The 26,541-nt window shown below is 49.8% G+C and overlaps 1 protein-coding gene across 4 annotated transcripts in view; it reads right to left on the bottom strand.

The window, feature by feature from the left end:
* Window positions 1–26,541, bottom strand: part of CPAMD8 (C3 and PZP like, alpha-2-macroglobulin domain containing 8) — a 99,464-nt gene that overhangs the window by 47,295 nt on the left and 25,628 nt on the right. For all 4 annotated transcript variants that reach the window (XM_027548138.1, XM_027548136.1, XM_027548135.1 and 1 more), the window contains 8 exons: window positions 23,612–23,740; window positions 18,202–18,385; window positions 16,624–16,796; window positions 15,889–16,038; window positions 15,354–15,515; window positions 13,312–13,454; window positions 9,501–9,563; window positions 6,200–6,431 (listed from right to left, as the gene is read on the bottom strand). In XM_027548138.1, the coding sequence (XP_027403939.1) occupies window positions 6,200–6,431; window positions 9,501–9,563; window positions 13,312–13,454; window positions 15,354–15,515; window positions 15,889–16,038; window positions 16,624–16,796; window positions 18,202–18,385; window positions 23,612–23,740 (1,236 nt within the window). The remainder of the gene's footprint in view (window positions 1–6,199; window positions 6,432–9,500; window positions 9,564–13,311; window positions 13,455–15,353; window positions 15,516–15,888; window positions 16,039–16,623; window positions 16,797–18,201; window positions 18,386–23,611; window positions 23,741–26,541) is intronic.

Here is a 26,541-nt window from a genome sequence, read left to right on the forward strand (position 1 = left end):
TCCTATTCCTCCTAACCATATGTGCTCAGTCACTCAGTTGTGTCCAACTCTTTATTTCTGAGACCCTAGGGACTGTAGCCCACCAGGCTCCTCTGTCCTGGGATTCTCCAGGCAAGAATACTGGAGTGGGATGCCATGTCCTTCTTCCCAAGCCAGGGATTGAACTGCATCTCCTGCATCTCATCTCCTGCATTAGCAGGAAGATTCTTTACCACTGAGTAGTGGGAAGCCCCCTCCTAGTGATAAACCACATAAAAAGGATGAAGGAAGGCTTCCCTGGTGTCCAGTGGTTAAGAATCTGCCTTGCAATGCAAAGGGCACCAGGTCCATCCCTGATCCAGGAAGATCCCACATGCTGCTGGGCATTTAGCCTCTGTACCACAGCTACTGAGCCCACCCACCTAGAGCCTGTGCTTTGCAACAGGAGTGGCCGCCACAGGGAGAAGCCTGCACGTTGCAGTTAGAGAGTAGCCCCCACGGGCCATAATGAGAGAAAGCCCGCACACAACAACGAAGATGCGCCCAGCCAAAAAAAAAAAAGATGCATGATAAAGGTCTGGGTCTTGGGGCCCTGCTCCCAGCTTATTGCCCTGAGCCCTTCACCTGTCTTCCTTAACCCCCTCTGGGCCACCCATGGCCACTGCCGTGGTTGCTGCTGCAGTGGTTCTCACTCAGACTAACGCACAAGCCTCCTCCTTCTTTCCCGCTTTCCCAACCAGAGCCTAAAATCCAGCCTGGCTGTGTCACAGGCAGCTCTTGGGACAAGCCAACCTGCCTCTGCCCGTCGCTTGTGTATACTGTTCCGTCTTCCAGGAATGCCCTTCCAGGCCCAGTGCCCAGCTTAAACATCGCCCAGAGACTTCTCTGCATTCAGAGAAGCCAACCTCTCTCAGGGTTTTCTTGGTTCCCTGTAGGCATATAATTTTTTTTGGCTGTCCCACACAGCATAGGCTTGTGAGATCTTAGTTCCTGGACCAGGGATCAAACCTGTGCCGCCTTCAGTGGAAGCATACAGTCCTAACCACTGGACCACTGGGGAACTCCCGACACCTAATTCTAACAGAGATCTGCCCCTCAGTCCCTGGGGGACCTTGAACACAATGCTTCTCTGAGCTTCCCGTATGGGAATGATTCCAGCAAGGACAAAGTAAGTGATTAAATAGTTAATCCCACTAGGGGACTGTAAGCAGAAAAAACACGGGAGACCCTGTAAGTTAACAACTACTCAAGAAAGTAGGGTTGCTTAACCACAAAACCAAGCAGACTTGTTTAGCAACAAAACCAGGCAACAGAACCACAAGGCATGCCCCCCAGCAATAAAACGGTGGTGGCGTGAAACCCACATCCTGCCCTGCGAGCTCACTAAGTCAGGACATGCTCTCTGCACACATAAAAAAACAATAATTTGTGGACCCAGCTTGACCATGTAGGGACGAAAAAACTCCCCTGGCCAACCTGAAGGGGGAGCTGATGGTGGAAGCATAACGTTTACTTAAGGACGACAAAGACTTCTTCGCCCCCTCCCCACTTTTCCTGTGATAATAAAACTGTAGCCCAGTAAGTCCTTGGGGCATGGCAGTCTCTTCTCTGCCTGCTTGTAAGCCTCACAAGCGTCCTATTCTAATAAGTCACTTCATATCTACCACTTCACCTCTCACTGAATTCTTTCTGCACTGAGACATAAAGGACCATGCTACTGGAGCTCCTCAGAGGCCCCAGAATGACATCAAACCATTTCAGTTCCATCATAGTTCCTCCTTTCCCAGCCCTTTGTGCACTGGATAATAATACGGGTAAAACCATCCACCCAGCGCCGGACACAGAGATGTGTGCCCAAGAAAACCGAGTCAGCAGTGTCAGAACTCCAGGTTGAGCTCAGGCAGACCTCATGTCCTGGGCATTTGGGTCTTCAGATTCCTGCACATAGCCCAGCAAACCTTGGGGACCTGGGTGACTGCGTTTGAGTGAATGAATTCGAATTACTAACATTTTACACCTGGGAATTCCTTCTGGTAGCCTCTGGGTGTTCCATTTCTATTCTAGACCTGTGCTGACCATTTTTTTCCTATTGGGGATTTTCTTTCCATTAAAGACCCAAGAAAGGAGAAATTTCTATGTGACAGTACATGGTGTGTGGTTATTCCATAGAGTCAAATAAGCATCAGAAAGCCAAATGCAAATACCAGCCTCAAAACTGGGCCGTGCCAGGGAGAGGGCATGGGAGGGGTCCTTAACTGGCCTTGAGGCCATTATAGGCATTCCATGCAGTATGTTCTTGGGTTGATTTAACTATTCAGTGGAGGTATAGCATTTACAAAGGAAAAAAGGAGTAAAAGATATCATGTAAGTTCAAGGTCACCCTTTGAGCCAAGACTCAGAGACTCGGAACAATGCGGTCCCCACTCTGGACCAGGCTCAGAAATGGCTCTGACACAGCATCTAAGATCAGACTCACAAAGGAGCCTGAAACCTGCTCCCTATCCCCTGCCCCAGAGCAACCTGTGCGGGCAGAGGGGGTGAGGGGAGGGCAAGTAGATCTCTCACACTCAGATAAGGAAATGGAGACAAAGCGGCCTAGTGAATGGAACACCAAGCTGAAGTCAGAGGGTCTTTTGGAGACAGTGAGGCAAGGACATGCTGAAACTGTAGCTGAGGTATGGGAGTTCTGCCAGCCTCCCACTCAGGACTTCCATCCCCAGCAGCCTCGACACCTTTCAGGTGGCAAATTCCAATCACTCCAAAAAGCCTTGTTTTTCGAGAAAAGTGGGTAGTGGTTGGATAAAAGTGGGTAGTGGTTGGATAAAATCTCGGTTTCTGGTGACCTTGGCCTGGGGCTGCAACTCATATCTCTGCCCTTGGTGGGAATGTGCCAGCAGCCTTGGGAGGCCCCATTCACATGGGTAGGGCCAGGATGAGGTCAGCTGCCTCGCTGGGCTGGCTAGGGTGAGGCTGAGACCTGCAGCCTCACCTCCATGCTGACCTGCAGAGAGCAGGCTTGCTCCCAGCTGGACCCTGGGCCCTGCCCCCAACTCACTCGTCCAACTGTAGCCTCGGCTCCCAATCCCCAATCCCTGAGGGCTGCCCCTAACCCTGGGAGTCCACCTCCCGTCTCTTCCTCACACTCGCCAGCCAGCCGATGTCCAGGCTGAGATGGTACACAAAGGATTACAGAGGTGGGGGAGGGCGCCCCTGACATCTTGCAGCCACACTGAGGCTCAGCCCCCAAATGCTTCTTCCTCATCCCGCCCCCACCTGATCCTGGTCCTCACGGCTCCCTCCACATTGTCTGCCGTCCCTCCTCATCATCAGGGTCTGAAATCACCAAGCCCACCTCCTTGGGGTAGTGGTTATGGGTTGAATTGTGTCCCTCCAGTAAGATATGTTGAAGTCCTAGCACTTCCCTGGTGGTCCAGTGGCTAAGACTCTGCTCCCAGTGCAGGGGGCCTGGGTTCGATCCCTGGTCAGGGAACTAGATTTCCCTGCACTAAGAGCTCACACACTGCACTAAGAGCTCCACGCTGCACTAAGAGCTCACACACTGCACTAAGAGCTCCACGCTGCACTAAGAGATGCTGCATGCCAAAACTGAAGAATCCACATGTGTGTGTGCACTCAGCCATGTCTGACTCTTTGCAACCCCATGGACTGTAGCCCTCCAGGCTCCCTTGTCCATGGGATTCTTTAGGCAAGAATTCTGGAGTGGGTTGACATTTCCTCCTCCAGGGGATCTTCCCAACCCACGGATAGAACCCGAGTCTCTGATGTCTCCTGCCACAACGGAAAGACCCCTCATGTTGCAACTAAGACCTGGCACAGCCAAATAAATAAATTAAAAAAAATTTTTTTAAGTATGTTGAGGTACTAACCTTGGTACCTGTAAATGTGACCTCATTAGGAACTACAGTCTCAGCAGATGTCATCAAGTTCCAAGAAGGTCATTGCATCAAGCCTGCAATGCAGGAGACCGAGGTTCGATCCCTGGATTGGGAAGATCCCTTGGAGAAGAAAATGGCAACCCACTCCAGTATTGTTGCCTGAGGAATTCCATGGACAGAGGAGCCTGGCAGGCTACAGTCCAGGGGGTTGAAGAGAGTTGGATACAACTGGGCCACTAACACTTTCACTTTTTCTAATCCAACAAGACAGGGGCTCTTCTAAGAGGAAATTTGGACAGAGTCTGTGCAGAGAATGAGGATGATGTAAAGATACACAGCGAGAAGGCGGCCATGGGAAGACTGAGGCAGAGACTGGAACAAGGCTGCCACAAGCTAAGAGAACGTCAAGGATTGTGGGCAGCTCCCAGAAGCCAGGAGAGAGGTCAGGGACAGACCATCCCTCAGAGCCTCCTTCTGGAGGAGGCCAGCCTGTCCATACTTTGACCTTGGACTCCAGCCTCCAGAACTTTGAGAGAATACATCTCCATTGTTTTAAGCTGCCCAGTTTCTGCTACTTTGTTACAGCGGCCACAAGAACCTGATACAGTAGCCTTTCCACCTCCTCTGAGAAGGAGTCATCTCCCCCACCACGTACACACCCTGCAGGCCCTGGGACCCCAAGAGTTGGAAGAGCACCAACAAGGTCCGTGGGACACCCACAGTCACCATTCTTAGCAGCTATGTGGACTGACCCATGTACCCCTTGAACCACCTGTAAGACTCCTGTCTGCTTGACGTTTGTAGAAACTGACACACCAACAGCTGGAATAACGTGGACAAGGTCAACCAGTTTTTTTCAGTAGAAATTGAGATTCAGAGTGCCTGCTCTGGGGGCCACCAGGACTCCTCACTTCTGTGCTGGGGTCAGCACGTGTGTGCATGCTAAGTCGCTTCAATCAAGTCCGACTCTGTGACCCCATGGACTGCAGCCTACAGGCTCCTCTGTCCGTGGGGATTCTCCAGGCAAGAATACTGGAGCAGGTTGCCATGCCCTCCTCCAGGGATCTTCCCAACCCAGGGGTTGAACCCATGTCTGTTATGTATCCTGCACTGGCAGATGGGTCCGTTACCACCGGCCCCACCTGGGAAGCCCACACCCCGACCTAAATCCAATCCATCACCTGTTTCTGTAAAGCCGGGCAGCTAACGGGTTTTACTTTTTTTTTTTTAATGATTGGGATGAAGTAGGGAAATTAAAAAAAAAAGAAAAAAAAAGAATGGTGGTCCAGTGTTTAATAATCCACCTGAGTTTCCAGGTGGCACTAGTGGGAAAGAATCCTCCTGCCAATGCAGGAGATGCCAGAGACATTTGTCCAGTCCCTGGGTGGGGAAGATCCCCTGGAGGAGGAAATGGCAGCCCACTCTAGTATTCTTGCCTGGGAAATTCCATGGACAGAGGAGCCTGGCGGGCTACAGTCCATGGGGTCACAGAGTCAGTCATAGTGAGCACACACACACACACACACACACGCGTGTTGCAATGCAGGAGACGCGGGTTCGATCCCTGGTCAGGGACCTAAGATCCCACATGCTGAGGAGCAGCTAAGCCCACAACTATAGAGTCCATCCGCTGCAATGAAAGATCCCACATAATGCAATGAAGACCCTGCGTGTGGCAACTAAGACCCAACGCAGCCAAATAAATAAATGAAAAAGAATTACATTCTGTGATGCATGAAAGTTAAATGAAACTCAAATTTCAAGTATCTAGAAATAAAGATTTACGGGAACACGGCCAGGCCCATTCATGGGCGTGTTATCTGTGACTGCCTTCCCGCACAATGGCCAAGTTGAATAACTGCAACAGGGACCCTCTGGCTGGCAAAGACTGAAATATTTACTATCTAGCCCTTTACAGAGAAGGTTCACTGACCCCTGACTCCATGTCATTACATATGACACTCATCCCCACAAAGCCCTGAGGGGCCCGGAGTCAAGGACAGTGGCTCCATCCCATCTGTCAACCTCCAACCCCGCCATGCACTCCCACCCACAACCTGCCCAGGCTTAGACGGCGGGTGAAGCAGGACCTGATCCATCCAGCCCCTGCTTCGCTAATATCACAGATGCTAACCTCACAACCCTCCTAGATGACTCCACCTCCCCCTGCCTACCCAACACCACAGGTACTGTGCCCCTCAAACCCATCCCCCTCCAAAGGACCACAACTCTCCCTGCCTCCTGACCTCAAGGATGCCGCCCCCTTCCCGCCTCCCCGCCAGCTGGTAACGGGAAAGGCAATATATGGAGGGCGGCTCTGGTACCTCAGCACAGGTGTCCATGTAGTTGTAGATGCTGAGTGGGATCTTGGCCTGTTCCCCACGGACCACATAGGGGGGCAGCGTGAAGTCTATGAAGAAAGGCTTGAAGGTCTTCAGCAGGGTGGGCTCAGCAATGCCCAGGCCCCTCCCGGGGGACAGACCCACCGCCTCGCCCACCCAGCTGGTGATGGAGTCGGGGACCTGCACGCTGAGTGTCTCCTCACCAGATGGATCACTGCAGAAAGAAGGGCAACCATGAGCTGTTATCCAGGGCTGTGCGGCATCAGCCCAGTGGGAGCTGAGGAATCCAGCAACATGGCCTTGGGTTTCAGGGAGACGCCTGGCTTTTCCTGTCTCCTCTACCTGCACTCTCCATGCCCTTCCCAGAAGCTTGACCCAGGTGCCCTCACTGGGTGACAGGACACTGCCCTGCAGCATCTGGGCATCTATCCTTGCCTCTGTGACGGTCACAGGTGTCACCATGGCAACAATTCAAGCTCAGCATCTTCCATTTGGAAGAACTTTCATCAGCTCCGGATGGTCTTAGCCAATTGTTCTGTGCACACCGAGTGCCAGCCAGCCAGCCGGCTGGCCAGCCACCCACCCCGGGGAACATCCACCCTTCCTGGCCTGGCTTCCTTGTCCCATACGCTCCTGTGGCGCCCTGCTCCCTGTCTGTGTGATTTTCCACGCCTGCCGAGGCCATTACAAAAGCTTCACCTGGGACTAAGGAGAGCGAATCAGTGATCAAAATCTCCCCCAAAAGGGAAGCACTGGATGTGATGGCTTCACTGGCAAATTCTCTTCAACATTTAAAGAATTCTCGTGCACTGCTGGTGGGAATGTCAAACGGTGCAACCACTGTGGAAAACCATGTGGTGATTTCTCAAAATATTAAATACAGAATTACCATAAGATCCAGCAACTCCACTTCTGGGTATATACCCCAAAGAATCGAAAGCAGGGTCTCGAAGAAATATTTGCACACCAATATTCAAAGAAGGATTATTCATGATAACCAAAAGGTGGAAGCAACCGAAGTGTCAACCAAAGGCTGAATGGATACACAACACGTGGTCCATCCAGCAACTCCCTTGCTGGTCCAGCGGTCAGGATTCTGAGCTTCCACTGTGGAGAGCGCAGGTTCCATACCCAGTTGGGGAACTAAGATCCCACAAAGTGCACAGCGAAACCATAAAAAAAATTTTTAATGGGGTCTGTCCACACAGTGGAATGTTATTCAGCCTTAAGAGGAAAGGACATTTTGATACATGCCACAATGTGGATGCACTTTGAGAACATCATGCTAAGTGAAACGAGCCAGACGCAAAAGGACAAAGGTATGATTCCACGTATATGAGGTCCCTAGAACAGTAAGATTCACAGAGACAAAAAGAAGAGTGGATGCCAGGGCCTGGAAGGAGGCAGGGATGGGAAGTAGTATTTAATGGGCACATGGTTTCAGTTTTGCAAGATGAGAAGCGTTTTGGGGATGGGTGGTGGTTAACGATAGCACAGTGATATAAATGCCACTGAGCTGGACGCCTAAAAACAATTAAGATGGTACATTTTGTGTTAATGTTATTTTACAGATTTTAAAAATTAGGAAAAAAAAAAACAAAGAACTAACCAGTCCTTGCCTGGGCCCAGCAAGAACCTCCTCCTTAGTCTCAGATCCACACTCTCCAACTCACCCTTGCTCAAGCCAACAGAGGGAGACAGAACACCTCCAATGCCAAATGCCTCCCAGCAACGCGCTGGGGCTCTCCACATGTACCATCACAGCCCACTTGGCCTTCACACTCCCTGCCTCCTCCTCTTAGCCCCTTCTGCCTCTCTGACGCCCCAACTCTTGCCCACATTGGTCCCACCTCCTGGACTCCTTTACCCCTTTCTTGTTTATCCTGTGGGATTCAGCTTGGGCTCCACCTGCCCTGGAAGTCTCTCCAGCTTTCCTGAAGGGTCCCTCCACTTCCTCCCAAGCCCCGGCCCCAGACCTCCATGAGAACACTGGCCCTACTGAAGCATGAAGGCTTTAAGGGCATAAAACCTAAATTCTATGAGTGAGGAGACTCTATCTGCCTTGTTCAAGGTGCCATTCTTGGCACCAAAACACTACTCTGCCTAAAACATCACCCTGCACACAGAAAGTAGATACATTTCTACTTTCTGTACATCTCTGATGATGGACAGACAGCACATCTTAAATATGGACTCCCATTACAAAATGCAATAATCAGCAACCTGGGCTTCCCTGGTGGTCCAATGGGTAAGAATCTGCCTGCCAATTTCAGGGAACATAGGTTCGAGCCCGACTTCGGGAAGATCCCTAGTTTGGGAAGATCCCACATACCGTGGGGCAACTAAGCCGGTGTACCACAACTACAGAGCCCAAGCCCCTGGAGCCTGCATTGTGCAACAAGACAAGCTGTTGCAACGAGAAGCTTGCACTGCTACTAGAGAGTAACCCTCTCGCAGCAACAAAGACCCAGCCAAAAATAAATAATAATAATAAAAACTTAAAAAAAAAATCAGCATCTGTTCTGACCAGCAGGGAAGATTGCCCATAATGGGGATACAATCGGTGAGGGCAGCCTGAGAAATCCCCGAGTGTGTGCTTGGTTCTGTGCTGACCATGGCATCGCATGTTGAGAAGGGGAGCCCAGCTCAGCAGTAGGTCCACCCACTGGCCCACCCACTGGCCCTCGGTGTCTGAACTTTCATGCTTAACTGGTTTCCCTGGCGGGTCACCACTTACCTTCTGACACTAAGCATCCAAAGAAAATGCTTAGTGTCATTGGTGTTCTGACACTAAACCCTGGAAGAAAAAAGCCAATTGCAACTGGCAAGAATTTGGCACAGCGCTGCTGCTTCAAGGCAAACGAAAAGAGAAAACAGTGTAGAAAGGAAATGTGCTGAGAAAAGCAGCCTGTTTGGCGGGCAGGAGCCCAAGTCCCCTGAGGAGTGAGGAGGGGGTGGGTGGGTGGAACTGAGTTCGTGTTTCAGGGAACTGTAATCATTTTAATGAGCTCGTTATATAAACACAGTGGATAGAGTTACCCCAAGAGGGAGTTGTGAGAGGCATGAAGCCCTCGCATTTCATATTTCACGGGCAGATGTCCGAGGCTGCGCTGGGATTTGGGGCTGACTTCATAGCTTTGCGTTTTATGTGTTAGAAAAGGATGCCCAATGGCTTACTCAGATGTTGGTGTCCGATCTCCAGGCAAACCCACTGGGAACAATCTTTCATGAGTGCCTTTGAGTCAGCCCACAAAGGCAGCGAAGGAAAGAAATCTTACTGTACCTGATGTTGAGACAGTGCCAAACCCATGTTTCAGGGAAGAAGGTCCTTTTCCTCTTCTCTGCTCTACGAAAATTTTTTTAAAAAGAAAAGATTAAAGTTCCATAACTTTAATTCTGTTACTTGGTAAGTTAACATTCTACTTGATTCGGCTATAATATGTTCATTCTCTTACCCAACATGTTAATATGCTGCATGGTTTATTTAATTCTCTTACCTGGAAAGGTTAGCATTCTACTTTACAATGACTTGACGTGTTAATTCTTTCACCTGGCACAATTTTAATCAACATTCTACTTGATTACAGCTAGAAAAGTGAGGCATCGAAGGCTTGGCAGAGACTTGTTAAAAGGAGAGTGGTGCCTCACAGCCTGAGCTCAGAAGGTAAGAAGGGCCACAGGGACCACCCCGAGTCCTCTCCTTTGTTAATTTCCCTCCCTGGGTTTGCCATGTTTTTCTGCATCACTACATGGAACTCTTCCCCCTACTTCCTCTGTGCTTTCCTTGTTTTAGTTCTTTTTATTACAGGATAACTGATTTACAGTGCTGTGTACATTTACATTCTGATGTACACCAAGTGATTCAATCATATGTGTGTGTGTGTGCGTGTGCGTGCGTGTGTATGTATTCTTTTTCACACGCTTTCATTCTTGGTTTATCCTCAGAAGCCTCAGAGCCCACAGTCCTCAGGGACTGTCCTATTCTTTAAAAAAATAATATTACCAAGCCCTACTTGACATTTGGCAAATCTTCTCAAGATTAAAAATGCTCATATCCCTTTCAACTTGCAGTTGCCTCTCTGAGGGGTGAACACTGAAATTAACCACAGACACATGTGCAAAGACAGTGTGGTTAACTGCAGCACTGTGGGAATTAACTAACAGCCAGAACCTTCACCAGCGGGGCACTCGGTTTACCAAACGGTAGTACATTCACACAAGAGAACGTTACACGTCAGTGAAAAGCGGTGAGGTAAGCACGCATGTACTGATACGGAATGGTCTCTAAGGTTTATTCTTGACTTAAAAAAGAAGGTAGAGAACAGGACTATTCTCCCATTGTGTGTGTTTATTTTTAAGTCCTATGTATACACATTGGAGAAGGAAATGGCAACCCACTCCAGTACTCTTGCCTGGAGAATCCCAGGGATGGGGGAGCCTGGTGGGCTGCCGTCTATGGCGTCGCACAGAGTCGGACACAACTGAAGCGACTTAGCAGTAGCAGAAGCATACACATTGGAAAAGACCCTGATGTTAGGAAAGACTGAAGACAAAAGGAGAAGAGGGCAACAGAGGATAAGATGGTTAGACAGCATCACTGACTCAGTGGACATGAACTCGAACAAACTCCAGGAGACAGTGGAGGACAGGGCAGCCTGGTGTGCTGCAGTCCGTGGGGTTGCAGAGAGTCAGACACGACTTAGTGACTGAACAACAAATTTACACAGAAAATTTCTAGAAGGAGAGTTAAGGAATTAGTAACCGTTTTTGCCTCTTAGAAGGGAAAGGAGGATACACCCTTTCATACTCTTTGAAAAAGGAATACACCCTTTGTATATATGAAAGGATACACCCTTTCATACTCTTTGAAAAAAGTTTAACCACATGCATATGATTAAGAAAAATACCTTGTCTTCAGAATAAGGATGCATCGTGTGTGTTAGTCACGCAGTCGTGTCTGACTCTTTGCAACCCCATGGACTGTACCCGGCCAGGCTCCTCTGTCCATGGGATTCTCCAGGCAGGAATACTGGAGTGGGTTGCCATTCCCTTCTCCAGGAAGGACGCATTATCCAATTACAAAAAGGCACAGACACTTGCTTTTAAGGCCTTTATTGTGCCTTTCTGCACTGGAATTTACAATTGCCTTTGTGGTTTGGGGTTTAGAGACTGCTTACAGACCCACTCCAGGCCAAGTTCTCCGGAGGCATGCACACAGGAGGCTCCAGGTTCCCAGAGAGGGATGGCTGAGGGATGCCCAGGGGCCAATATTCCACCTCCCTCATTCAACCACATCTTGGAAATGCCTTCGTGTGCCTCCAGCATACCTCAGGGGGAACCTGATCTGTCCATGCCATGATGTGGAGTTTGAAAACTAGGACTCTCGTGGGGTTATCACACTCCTGCTAAATGTGTGACTCAGGCAGGAAGAAGCTGGAGGGTTCAGGTACCCAGGAACCACTGCAGAGGAGGCTAGGGGATTGGGAAGGCTCAATCCTTCCCAAGGATTTGGGATGGGGGCAGAAAGGGTTTGAAAGAAGAAGACTATCATGGATAGCCAACCCCCGTCCCCAAGACAGATCCTCTGGGTCACTTGTGGCTCAGAGCAAGGACTGAGGAGTCTGGGTGCCACCCTCAAGGTCTCCAGAGACCCAGTTACTGAGGCACTGATGACCACCAGACCCTATCCCTGGCCCACTTGGTTCTATGCCTCTCATTGAATAAGCTGGCAAGAGAGGGTACATCCAAGGCCTGCCTCCCCTTTCCCAGCTTATGCACCCTTACATCCAGAGGGAGAGAGAGGGGGCAAGGTCTTCAGAACACCCTCTCCCTTCCCTAGTTGGCTGGCTGCCACCTGGAGTTGAGGAGCTACTGGGAGAGGCAGAGAGAACAAAGAAGGTGGGAAGGAAGACAGTGAGTGATGGAGGAACGTAAGAGGGGCACAAAGGGAGAGACATGAGAGAAGACGAAACATCACCTCCCAGGAAACAACACTTTCCATGAGACAAGGGACAACGCCACAGATCCCGGGGGAGATGGGAACTCTTTTCTCTCGGTAAGTGATAAGTTAGCAAACAGACAAGGAAACGAACATGAGTGAGGATGTAGAGGATTTGGGTACCACCATCAAAAGTACACATAGAGACTCCTATACCCAATGACAGGGGCTTGGATATTCTTTTCAAGTAGATGTGAGCATTTACAAAAGCTGACCATATAGCCAGTCTCTAAAATAAAAACCAGGCAATGGATATCATAGAGACCATGTTTGCGGGCCACAGGGGATATCATGCAGACAGTGCTCACTGGCCACACGGCCCATCTGACCCACATTTATAAAACACATAAAGGTAGTCATTTAAAAAATTACCTGAAAATTGAAAACATATCTGGGCAAGTCACAGCTCAAATAGATAACTGTTCCACAAGTTACAACCTATTTGGAACCCAGCAATCATGGAAACACTTCCTAGAACAATTTAGACGCAGCCAAAGCAACACTCTGGAGGAAAATTCATAACCTTCAAAAGGCTTAAATGCTTGAGTTAAAATAAAAAAGGGCTTAAAATTAATTACTTTGGTGTCTAACTCCAAAAGATAGAGTCAGAGGGGAAAGGGAAGGAGAGAGGAAGTAAAGGAAGGAGGAAATGGTGGGAGGGAGAAAGGGCAGTAGAGAGAATTTTCTAAGCAGTCTCAGAATGAGAGGATCAAACTCCAGCTACCCACCCTGCCCCAGTTCTTCTGTTCCCAGGCAGATCTACTCCACCACGACACCTTCTCTCTTCACCCCCAAACCCCCAACCTCAAGCACGTGGGTGGGGGCGAGAACTGGGGGGAGAAGAGTCAAAGTGCCTAGTGCTCCCACCTGCTGGGCCAGTAGGGATTCTGGCCCCCTGGGGACATTGGACAATGTCTGAAGACAGTTTGGGTTGTCACATCCAGAAGAAGGGGGGTGTTATTGGCATCTGGTGGCTGGAGATCAAGGATGCTGCTCAGGACTCTACGGTACACAGGATGGCCCCACCACAGAAAATGACCCAGCCTCAAATGTCAACGTGAGTTTAGACAACCCTGCTCAAGGTAACGGCAATTACCTGGGGGGCTGTCTGGAGGACACAGCTGCCATCAGGCTCCCTGTGTGGGGCTGGAAGGCGGGGACAGCCTCATCAGTGTACAAGCCGCCGTCCTGCCGGTGGTTTAGGCTCACCAGGTCCGTCATCACCACCAGGCCTGTTTCCTAGGCAACAGACAACGCCCAGACCCACAGTGGGGAAGTGGATATGTGGCTCCAGAAGCCACTGGCCCAACACCACTGTTGCATAGCCCTGGGGAAGTCAGTCCTCTCTCTAGGCTTGGCGACACGGACCAAGAGGGAGACAAGACCAAGTGACCATCCAGGGCACAACAGAGTTGGGGTCAGAATGCTTGTGGGCTAGGCTCAAAACGGAAATCAAATCCTCATCTCTTAGGATTCCGTTTATATGAACTGTCTAAAACCATGGGCAGATCAGTGGTTACCAAGGGCTGGGGGAGGGTGGATAGGGTGTGACCGCTGATGGGGACGGGATCTCCTTTTGGGGTGACGAAACTGTTCTGGAGCTAGACAGAGGTGCTGGCGTGCACAACACCGTGAATGTACTAAATGCCGCAGGATTCTTCACTTTAAAATGGGTTAATTGTGGCTTCCCTGGCAGTCCAGTGGTTAAGACTCTGTGCTTCCAGTGCAGTGGGGCACAGGTTCAAACTCTGGTCAGGGAACTAAGATCCCATGTGATGCCCAGCACAGCCAAAAAAATAAAGAATAAATTTTTTTAAATGGGTTAAATGTCTGCTATGTGAATTTCACCTCAATTAAAAAAAAATCAATTGGTACAGTGCTTAATCCAGATCCAGAGCCAATGACTGTGAGTTTCAATTATTACTGTTGTAATATACGGATATATTTAATGGGCTTCCGGGTAGCTCAGCAGTAAAGAATCCACTGGCAATGCAGGAGATGCCATTTGATCTCTGGGTTGGGAAGATCCTCTGGAGGAAGGCATGGCAACCCACTCCAGTATTCTTTCCCGGAGAATCCCATGGACAGAGGAGCCTGGTGACCTAGGGATGCAGAGAGTCACACAGGACTGCAGCGACTGAGCACATGTGCACGCACGCATTTGATACAGCAAAGCGCTAACTGTGGCACCAAGGTGGTGGATCTACAGGTGCTTACTAATTTATTCAACTTTTTATATCTTTGAGAAATTTCCATAATAAAAATGGGAGGAAAAGGATGTCTTTTTTTTCTTTTCTGGTTGTGCCATGAAGTTTCCAGGATCTTAGTTCCCCAACCAGGAATTAAACCTGGGTCCTCGCCAGTGAAAGTCTGGAGTCCTAACCACTGGACCACCGTGGAATTCCCAAGGATGCCTTTTAAATGATTTAAAAACGGGGATGAAAAGTGCCCTCATGCATTCAAGTGGAGACCACCAGAACGCTCATGTGGGCTGAAATGACGCTTGGGGATACTGCACCCCCAGCAGCCCCCTGGTCCCTGGAGCCAGGACGGAAGGCGATGGATGAGAGCTATAAATGTCAGCAAGGGTAAGGCTGCCAACTGACAACACAGCACCCACACACATCGTGAAGGTGTGCACGCATGCTAAGGCTGCTTCTGTCGTGTCCGACTCTGCAACCCTGTGGACTGTAGCCTGCCGGGCTCCTCTGTCCGTGGATTTCCCAGGGAAGAAAACGACTCGGTTGCCATTTCCTCCTCCTGGAGATCTTCCCAATCCAGGGATCACACTCACATCTCTATGTGTCCTGCATTGGCAGGCGGGTTCTTTACCACTAGCGCCCCCTGGGAAGCCCTTGTGAAGGTTTTGCTTCCACCAAAGCACTTTCAAGGTCATCGCTCCAGAACGATGTTCTAGTTTGATCCAGAACAAAGCTGAGGTTATCAATGAACACTCATTCGGCTCTCATCTGTTCTGCAAATTGGGAAGGTCTGCATCCAAGCTTCCACTGGGGAGAATCAAAAAGATTCTGCAGCACTCAGAGTTTGGAAACTTCCACCCTGCACCCCGAGACCCTTTGTTTCAGAGGAAGAGGAGCTCAGAAGGGGACGATGGGGTTCAAGACCACCTCTCCTTACAGCAAAGGCAAATCCGGAATCCTTGGTGACGCCCCAGGGCCACAGGAAGACAGAGGAGCGCCGGCGTCGTCGGGCCGTGAGCCCAGTCCACCAGAAGGGTCCATCCTCCCTGGACACCCCAAAGATATCAGAAACATCATAATCTTCCAATTCCCGGAAAACCTACAGGCAAAGGGCAACAGGGACTGGTCAAATGAGGGTTTCTTTTCAACCCCAGTGGGTCTATCACGCTCCCATCTCAATCTCCTCTCACATGGATCACTGGGAACCAATCTTAGAGGACACAAGAGTTGGGGAATTAACCCATTTTAAAGATGGGCAAACTGGGGCTGAAGAGGTGGGACCCGGACAATGTCACATTGGATTTGACTCCAAGATCTTTCAACTATACCCAAGCAACAACAGGGGTGGGGTTTGCTGAGAATGAACCCAGCGGAGAGAGAGAAGCTGGGTTTATATCGATTGTGTTCAGTTAATGAAAAGGAAGAGACCTCCTGCAGGTGCCAGAATGCAGCGTCCAAGGGCCCCAGTTCACCTGGGCGGGAGTCAGGCGAAACCCAGACCTGAGCAGGTAAACGCTCTTGTCAACCGCAGCGACACACACACAGCTGCCCCTTGCAGCCTTGAGCCGCAGGTCGACGACTTCCCCGGGCTGGGTCTCATTTGCTGAATATGTCAGTGAAACCTGGACCCAAACACAGCAGAAGAATCAGGAGCTTGGCCAAACTCTCCAGACCCACCCACCCTTTCCACCCTCCAAGGAGAGTCAGAAGCCTGGCTTTGCTACCCAGGTGAGGACAAGGGCGGAGGGTTGGGTGACAAGAAGTAGGCTGGTACAACTGGTACATTCTGTGCAGAAGATGGGAGTGGGGAGGGCTGGGGAGACAGGTGGCGGCAAAAGACATGTTGCAGCCAGTTCTGAAGGGTGCATGGTGAGGGCAAAGGAGGCTGAACCAGGTTTGGGGGACATAAGTGGTGTCCCTGAGGTCTGGAGCCCAGCAGGGACAGAGAAGACTGCCCACTTTTCCTGTGTGTATGAATGCAATCCCATCTGGGTGACTTCTGGAGGATCTCCCAGTCAAGATGCAACTTAGATTTCCTTTATTCCCAAAGGTAGGACAGTCCTTACAAGTGCTGCCTGTCACATCACCTGGAGTCTGACTGGTGACTGTCCACAGTCCACCCCAGCCTCAACACCCTGGAGCCTCCAGCCCCGATGGCGCTTACCTATCCTCCCCTCCCTCCCCCAGTTTGGTTCCCAGTGCCCTACCTGGTTTTCAAAGAAGGTCTCAACAGTAAACTGGAGGCTGTCAGCCACCCCTTCTCCATTCTCTCTGACGTAGAAGACTAGCAAGCGGCCAAGGGGGACCATGCTGGGGGTCACAGCCAGCTGGAGAGAGGTCATGCACACGCTGACCTCTGCTGCTGGGGCTGGAGGAGGCTCTAAGATAAGTGAGAAGAGACATGAAAATGCAGCGTCTCACAGTAGGACCAGCGATGCCCCAGTTGCCCAGCTTTACCATGAGGGTTACCATGGGGTGTAGCATGAGGAGGTGCCAGCCCAGGCCAGGCCCAGGGTAAGCACTCCATGGATACTCACGTTCCCTGTTATTTCACCCAGAAAGGATGATAAACCCAGCATGACGTGGGTGCACAGTGTCAAATGCACTGACCATGCCGGTGGTTCTCAACCAGGGCAATGCTGACTGCCAGAGGACATTTGGTAATTTTGGTTGTCACAGCATAGGGGTGTTACTGGCATCTAGTGGGTAGGAGCCAGGGATGCTATTCAACACCCTAAAATGCACAGAACAGCTCCACAGAGAATAACCTGGCCCCAAACACAGTAGTTCTGAGGGTAAGAGAGTGGCTTAGAATCAGAGAGACTGTCTACCTGTCTCCCTATCTATCATCTGTCTATCCATCGAACCATCTACTCACCCATCTGTGACTGTATCTATCCATCCATCTATCCATTTATCTATTGATGCTTCTATTTATCTATCCATGAAGCTGTTCATCCATCCATGACTGTCCATCCATCAATCAATTTATCTACTGATGATTCTATACATGAATCTATTTATCTACTTATCCATCCATGGGGTCACAAAGAGAGGGACACAACAGAGCAACTTTCAGCTTTACTTTCACTTTTTCATCGATCCATGACTCTATCATCTATCTATCAATTTATCTATTGATGGTTCTATGAATCTATCATCATCTATCTCAGTGATTCTTACCCAGGAGTCTCTTTCACCCCCAGAAACACTGGCAATATCAGGAGACATTTTAGGTTGTCATCCTGCGTGTAGGTGGATTGCCACTGGTATCTAACGGGTGGAGACCAGGGATGTTGCTCAGCACCCTAGCGTGCACAGCACGGCCCCCACCACAAAGAATACCCTGCAAGTGTCCACGGTCCTTAGTTTGGGGATCCTGCTCTGGGCAGAGAGGCTGTGAAGAAGAGAGGGATGGGAAGACCCAGGGGAGAAAATGGGTCTTGTGGGGAGCATGTGGCATCAAGGAAAGCAGGGAGAAGGACTCCTTGATGGGGAATCAGTCTGGGCAAAAGCAGAAGGGGGTTGGCAGAAGGCAGCATGGCATAGTGCAGACCTGCTCAGGGGCCCAGGCTACGGCAGCCTCAAGAGGAGCTGGCTCCAGCAGCTGGTCACTGCCCACCCTCCTGGTCCTAGTCCAGTCTTGCCTGGCATATGTGCCCTTCACCCTGAAGCAGGCTCCCCTCCGGGATGCACTCTGCTTACCAAGCCTTGCTGGGATGCCCATCCCAGTCTCAACGGTTCAGAAGGAAGAACAGGAACCTCCAGCCTGTGGATGAGCTCACCTGTCTCAGAAAGGTGCATTAAGCGAATGGGTTTCTCCAGGGCTGCCCGCTTGCTTCTCTGCTGGGTGACGTGGGCAGGCTGCTGGCCTGAGAGCACGATGTTGCCCCTCGCAGCCACCTCGTAGTACAAGGTGAAATTGCAGGGACACGTGGACTTCACAGGGAAATAGGCATCCTCCCCAACCTGTGGGAGACACGCAAGCATGGGGAGCCCTGCCTGGCACTCACAGAACAGCACCAATGCCACAGCTCACCCCAGGAAGAAGGCCACTCTGGGGCCACAAGGAGGCCAGGAGAGCTGGGGAGGAGCACTGGCCGCAGAGCAGAATGCTCAGTACCTGTCCCTGGCTGTGACTACATCATCATAGCGACCCCAGCTGATGCTCTGAAAACGGAGCTGTGATGTGGGTGAAATGTCATAAGGGCATGGAAGCTCTCAGTGAGTGCAGTGTAGTAAGTAACTGAACCTAGCCTCCAAAGAGGTCTGGCCTTTGGCCACTGCTCCTGGGAGTGATCTCGAAGGCCTTGAAATGTTCTGCCTGATGAGTCTTTGTTTATCTAGGGTCTGGGACCACACCAGATACTAACAATATAATTTATGGTGGGGACCTTGGGCCACACTATATAAGTTTGACTTACAGAAGGATTAAGACTGGGGCCAGGCAGGCAGGTAGTCAGCCATGTCTATATGACTGACCCCCAACAAAAACCTTGGACACTGAGGCTCAGGTGAGCATCCCTGGTTGGCAGTACACCACACATGTAATCACACATCATTACTGGCAAAGTAACACTATCCTTGACTCTGTGGGGAGAGGACAACTGGAAGTTTACATTCAGAACTCATCTGGCCCCTGCCTTATGATCCTCTTGCCTTGCCTGAGTTCAATCTGTATCATCCACTGTACTAAACTGTAACTGTGAGTATGACAGCTTTCAGAGATGCTGTGAATCCCTCTAGAGACTAAAGAAACTGAAGGTGGTTTGAGGACCCTCAAATTCAGCAGTTGGTTTGGGGTGGGGGGGGGATGGTCTTGGGGACTAGTCCCTAACTTCACAGGTGCAAGTGCTGGAAGGGGGCTGAAACTTCTCACTGGATAGACACTGATGAGCAGGTTCTATCATAATCTCCAAGTTTCCAGAGTGGGGAAACTGAGGCTTGGTCCATTGTCAACATTAGTGAGTTGTAAGAAGAGGACTCAAATCCCAAAGGGCAGAAGCCAGAGCCCCATGCTTAACCTCCAAGTTGCCCTCATTCTTTGTGATACAACCAAAGTCTCCCAGGTCCTGTGACCTCCCCAAGGGCTTAAAGTATGACCATATCCCACACTGAGGCAACAAGTTGCATGAGAAGTCTTCCTCTGGGTCTTTGCCCCAGAGGTTCCCTCCTATGCTCTATGATTTACAATTCATGACTCTCCCCAAACATCTGGGCCACCCTGAATGCTCAGACGAGGAGTGGGGAGTGGTGAGTATCATTCTTGCTGTGGGTCCTTGAGTAAGTCATTTCACCTCTCTGGTCCTCAGTTTCCCCATCTGTAACATAAGGTTAAATCTCCTGGAGAGAAGGTCCTGAGGATCCAATGAGATGATAAATGTAATAATGAGTATATTATTCTCAACACTGAACCTGTTCACTGTGAGTGGTTAATAAATGTCATTCTACCTCCCACTGAAGACAAGAACTTACTTGTTTAAGGAGCTGGCCCAAAGGTGCTCCCACAGCCAAATTTGGGGAATTGGAACAGCAGAAAGAAAAGTGTACCTTTCAAGAATGTCAGGGTCATGAAAGACAAGGAAAAACTGAGAAACCATCAGACTGGAGGAGAGAAGTACAATGCATGATTCTGCATGGGATCCTGGACCAAAATAAAGGAATCCCTGGAAAAACTAGGGAAATCAAAATGAAGTCCAGAGTTTAGTTAACAGTCATCTCCAGCGCTCATTTCTTAGTTTTCACAATTGTACCATGGTTTGTACATGAGATGATGACATTAGAAGGAAGTGTGAGTGGCCTTTTTTGCCAAAATGCAAAGGCCGATTCTAAAATTCATATGGAAACGCAAAGGATCCAGCATTAACCAAAACAATCTTAGAAAAAGAACAAAGCTGTAAAACTCACACTTGCCAATTTCAAAAATCATCTTCAAGACACTGTGGTCCTGGCAAAACGACAGACATACAGATCAATACGATAGAACTGAGAGTCCAGAAATAATCATCTATGGCAAACTGATTCTCAACAAGGGTGCCAAGATCATTCGATGAGGAAAGAATAGTCTTTCCCGCAGATGATTCTGGAACAACTAGATCTCCAAATGCAAAAGAATGAAGTTGAACCCTACCCTCACACCATATAAAAAAATTAACTCAAATGATTCAAAGACTTAAATGTAAGAGCTAAAACTATAAAACTCTTAGAAGAAAGCATAGGGGTAAACTCTCACGACCTTGGCTTTGGTAATGATGTCTTTGAGACAGGCACCAAAAGCAAAGCACCAAAAGAAAAATAACAAAGAACTTGGATTTCACCAGAAGTTTAAAATCTTTGTTGCATCAAAGGACACTATCAGGAAAGTGAAAAGACAACACACAGAATTGGAGAAAATGCTTTCGTGTCATGTATCTGATGAGGGTGGAGTGTCCAAAATATATAAATGACTCTCACAAAAACAAAAAGCAAACAACACTTAAAAAATTTAAAACAGTAAGGGAAGCTAGAGGGAGGAGATAGAGGGACTCTCTGCACTGTATGGGCAACTGTTCTGTAACTCTAAAATTATTTCAAAATTTAAAAAGAAAAAAAAAGGAAGTATGATGGTAACCGATTATAACATAGTGGATACTTTTTTAGAAGTATATAAGATGACAGGCACTCTAAAAACAATCACACAACTAAAATATTGGTGGAGAAAGTTCTTCACAGAGGAGCACCAACTGGTAAGTGCAAAAGGGATGCAAGAATCGTAATAAATGCATAAATCAGAATCTTTATCCTGAAGCCCCAAAGTGATAACTGATTACAGCAGGAATCATCAGAGATGCTAAAGGCGGGACTTCCTTGGCAGTCCGATGGTTAAGACTGTGCGCTTCCACTGCAGGAGGCGTGGATTTGATCCCTGGAAGGGGAACTAAGATCCTGCATGCCATAACACACACCCCACTCCAAAAAAAGATGAAAAAAGCATTGGGCGAAAGGTTGCTGAGGGTCAGAATACTGTGGCAGGGCCTCCGTGTCACCCAGATTATTTATTAGCCTCGCCTGCAGAAGAGCTGGTAGGAACTAGACTGGGACCGAGGATAAGATCAGCTTCAGCAAGGGTGGGGCTGCCCAAAACTCTGCCTCCTGACAGAAGGTGATAAAAGTAGCATGTCCATAGTAACATTACTGAAACAGTGCTTCAGCCTGAATCTCATTCAGAATGTGGGATCATCTACAAGACCACAAGCTTGGATTCTTCACAAAAGTCACGGTGATGAAAAGGTCCCAGCTCAGGAGTGATTACAGACACAGAAGAGCAAATGCAACATATAAATGGATCCTGAATAAAATCCGTGCACACACACACACACACAGGTGAATACACACAAGCACACTCACACACGGGTGCACATGACTATGCAGACAAGCATGGGTGTGAATCCACACTATAGACACTCTATATCTTGAGGACACCTTTGAAAATCTGATGATTGCTGGTGAATTAAATAACATGATTAATACAACTTTCTTAGATAGGATGACTGAAAATCAGGTTGAAGAATGTCTTTATTTTTAAGACTGGAGAATTTAAGAGGGAAGTATCAAGATATCTGTAACTTACTTTCAAATGCTGCAGCCAAAAAAAAGTGGAGAGAAATGGATGAATGGGTGAGTGAATGGATGGGTAGATGGATGGGTATGTAGAAGATGGATGGGTGGATGGATGGATGGGTGGGTGGGAAGGGGAGGATGAATGGATGGATGGGTGAGAAGATGAGAGGATGGGTGGATGGGTGGATGGATGGATAGATGGCTGAGTAGATGGTTGGATGGATAGGTGGGTGAATGGATGGGTGGGTAGATGGATGGAGCAAAATATCAATTCATAAATCTAGGTGGAAGGAACATGGTTATTATACTATTTTTTTCTATTTCTCTCTAAATTTATAAACATCTTCCTTATAATGACACCCAAACAAAAGTCTGCTCCGGTTTGAGATGTTGCAAAAAAACAAGGAAAGAGCACAAACTTTTTTCTTCTTCTCATGAACTAACCCTATGGCATCAGAGTCACCCTGAAAAACTGGGGTGACAGCCCCCATTTGCAGAGCAGCTCCTCGCTGCACATCCCTTGGTGCTGGAGGAAAGGAAGAGGACCCCGACACAGAGCCTGGACTGGACCAAGCACAGCCACTCTTGCCTCAAATTCACACTCAGGGCCCCTCAATGAGAGTCTGGGACAGGGAGAGTGGGCGCCTGCTGATCTGACTCAGGCAAGACAGAGGTGTCCCTCCCAGGGGGAAGTCTGAGCTGCCCTGCCAAGTCCTTGCCTACTGGGAACACGGGTCCCGGCAGCTGGGACACAGGACTCCTTCCCGTCCACACGGGAAGGCAGCCAACGCCAGCCTCCCCACGCTGCACCGCTGATTGAGCAGCATTAAAACCAGAACAGCATGTTCAGCCAAGTTGGGCACGATCTCAGTGGAGTTTCTCATTCTCATTACCCCCACAGAGGGCCACTCAGCCCTGGTGCACAGGCAGCCCCAACTCCTCAGTCCCTGCATCCCAGGGACCCCTTGAAGACTCAGGTTTCGGCAGAACTCCTAGGGTAGGGAGTGTCAGAGGTTTATGGGACTGGTAGGGTCTGGGAGACCCATCATCAAGTGGCTTCCACAAGAGACAGTACTGGCGAGCCTGTCACCACCACGGCAGCTGGGCTCAGCCTCCTGTGCTCTCAATTAGGAGCGTTAACAGTGTGCTGTATAAAACACGCGTGCAGGCATGTGTGCATGCTAAGTCGTTTAAGTCGTGTCCAGGTCTTTGTGACCCCACGGACTGTAGCCCACCAGGCTCCTGAGTCCATGGGATTCTCCAGGCAAGAATACTGGAGTGGGTTGCCATTTTCTTCTCTGGGGGATCTTCCCGACCCAGAGATCTAAGCCAGGTCTCTGGCACTGCAGGCAGATTCTCTACTGTCTGAGCCACCAGGGAAACCCTGTCACTTATGTTATATATGGACCCTAAAAATGAAAACGAATGAACATGACAAGACAGAAACACACTCATACAAACAGAGAAAAAACTGGTGGTTACCAGTGCGCAGACAGAAGGGAGGAGCAGCGCGCGCAGGTCCCCTGGGGGCAGGTGCGTGCTGCTTGCTTCCTGGGCCCCCTCCTGCCTGGGCAAGGGCGCGCCTGAGAGCCTTACCTGCAGGGGATGGGACGGCGGCTGCAGCTGCAGGTAGCACTGGCTGGGGGAGTACCAGCTGCTGAGGGAGAGGTAGCTGGGCAGGTACTGGGCCCCCACGGGCTTTCCGCTGAGTGCCGTCACCTTGGTCTGAAGAAGACAGGGTATTCGGTCAAGGTTTGGAGGCTTGGTGTAGGAAGGAGGGTCCTGGGGATGCTTCCACCTGCCTTGTTCTGCAGCAAGACCCTCTCATGCTCCCATTTCCCTCTGGAGAAGCCCCTCCCCAGTTCTCAGAGAATGGGGTCCTGTGTGGCGAGCTCGTTCTCTCCCATCTCCACAGGAAGCAAGTGTCAAAGACTGGCCACAGGGTGTTGGGGGCTGGCTCAGTCAGGGGTGGGTGGCCCACTGAGAGGGCAGTTCCATCACGTATTAAGGACCCCCACGTCCTGGGCTTGCCGGCAGCCACAGGGGCTTCTCGGAGGGTACAGCCTGCTTCGGAAGTGAGCACAGGGGAGATGGCGGTCAAGAGAGGGGGCAGCTGTGCTGGACTGCATCCCTGGGGCTCTGGATGCAGCTCCGCCTGGAGCCCTCAGACCCCTCTCTGAACACCCCAGGGACTGGCAGTTAAACTACTTTTGCTCCTTTGGGAGTTCAAACCTGCTGCCTTCACTTGCTGCTGGAAGAATGCAGTTAACACAAGGAAGATGCCAGAAGCAGGGTATGGGGCACGGGTTTGTCTAAGACTTCTGTGTGACACAGAATAAAGAAGCTGGCCTGCCTTAATCCCAGTTACTGGGAGATAGCCTCTAAGCCCCTGGGATTCTCCAAGAGATGGGAGTGTCTGTGTTACTCACGGCGGGTACTGATAATGCGTGCTAAGGAGCAATTCAAGATGGGGACAGCCAAGCCAGAAAGACCGATCATGGGATTAGAGGGTAGGGGCTCTGAACCACGTGATGTGGTATCAAGTTGACCTCAAGAGAGGGGAGATGGCTAGAGACTGAGTTCAGTCATGGGGTCAATGATAAATCAGTCAAACCTATGTAATGAAATCCCAATAAAAGCTGTGGACCCTGAAGGTGAGTGAGCATCCAGATGGGCAGTGCTTTCTGTAAGTGTTGTGGGGAGGGCGAGGTGTCCCAGATTCACAGGGACAGCACACAAAGCCATAAATTTGGGACCCTCCAGCTCTCGTCCTATACATGTGTGTCTCTCTCTTTGGTTGGTCCTAATTTGAATCATTTCGCTATATAAAAAATATATTTGCACATACAGAAAGTTGCTAAGAGAACAGACCTGGTGTGCCCAGTCCCTCAGCGTGTCTGACTCTTTGTGGCCCCATGGACTGTAGCCCGCCAGACTCCTCTGTCCATGGAATTCTCCAGGCAAGAAGACTGGAGTGGGTTGCCATTTCCTCCTGCAGGGGACCTTCCCCACCCAGGGACTGCACCTGCATCTCTTGTGTCTCCTGCATTGGCAGGTGGGTTCCTTACCACTAGCACGATCACAGATCTTACAGATTCTCATCACAAGAAAAAAAAAAAGTGTAACTGTACGGCAATTGAACACACTGTGGTGTCATTTCATAGTACCTACATATATTGCATCATTACACTGAACGCCTGCAATGACTATGTTACATGTCAATTATATGGAGAGACAGACACACACACATATATATGTCAACTAAAAGTAAAGTTTAAAATTCATCCTTCTTTTTAAGAAAACAATTAATTAAAGACCTTTTCTTAGGCAGTATTTGGTCACAGAAATAGACTGTCTTTCTATTAAAGTGACATTTTTGGGAAATGCTGATTTTTGGTTATATGTCTATGAGAGACAACATTATTCTGCTAATTCTAGTATTTGGAGTCACTTGGGTTTTGCTGCCACCTAATTCTTAAAAGACTAATGGAAATTAAGGGGTGTCTTTCAATCATTAAAAAATCTGTACTTGTTAGGTCCTGGGGTAGCTGGAACCCCAAATTTGTAGCCAGCTGGTTAAAACTGTTGGTGGCCTGGAGACCTCTGGCTGTTAAAAATCTTTAGGGACATGCTGCCCACAGGGGACACAGTGATCCCAAGTGTCCTCGGCTCCCACCTACACACTGATTCTCAGCTGCCCCTGTCTCCACCACCCCAGCGTCCGTGGGGCCACCGTGCCCACCGTCAGCCACAGAGACGAGGGCTGGGATGTCCTCTCTGTTACTCCTGCTCCTCCCGTCCCTGACAAGGGGACACCAGGTCCTGCCAATTCTGCCTCCACAGCCCCGTCATTGCCTCCCACCTGCACATCTGTGACCTCACCCAGACACCACCCCCAACTATGGACACTAGAGTGGGGTGTGCATGTGCGTGTTCAGTCACGTCCCATTCTGCAGCCCCAAGGACTGTAGCCAGCCACACGCCTCTGTCCACAGGATTTCCCAGGCAAGCATACTGGAGTGAGTTGCCATTTCCTCCTCCAGGGGATCTTCCTGACCCAGGGATTGAAGCCTTGTGTCTCCTGCATTGGCAGGCAGATTCAAACCACTGCGCCATTTGGGAAGGCCTCTGGAGTGGGGAGAGGTTATAAAAATCAGACCATTCAGTCCACCTGACTCTGACACTGCCTTCTGGGTGGACCCTAAGCAACATCCTTTGAGGTAAGGGGAAGCCCCACCGGCTCCCTCCTCCGTATCTTCCTGCAATGGCTCGGCCAGCTGGGCACTGCAGAACCTAATTATACTATGACTGCAGTTCTCTGGGCCTCTGCATATGTTGTTCCACCTTCCGGGAAGCAGCCTGGCTGAACCTCCCCCTGGTCAGGAGTCCACCTGGGAAGATCCTTTGCGGGGAGCCAGACACCCTGACACTTTCTCAGCATCCTGCCTCCCTCTGGGGTGTTTGGTTTATCTGACCTCCTGGCCAGCTCTCCCATCAGACTGAACTCACTCAGGGCAGGTGCCAGA

Source organism: Bos indicus x Bos taurus, chromosome 7 (assembly GCF_003369695.1).
Source record: "Bos indicus x Bos taurus breed Angus x Brahman F1 hybrid chromosome 7, Bos_hybrid_MaternalHap_v2.0, whole genome shotgun sequence".
Taxonomy (NCBI): Eukaryota; Metazoa; Chordata; class Mammalia; order Artiodactyla; family Bovidae; genus Bos; species Bos indicus x Bos taurus.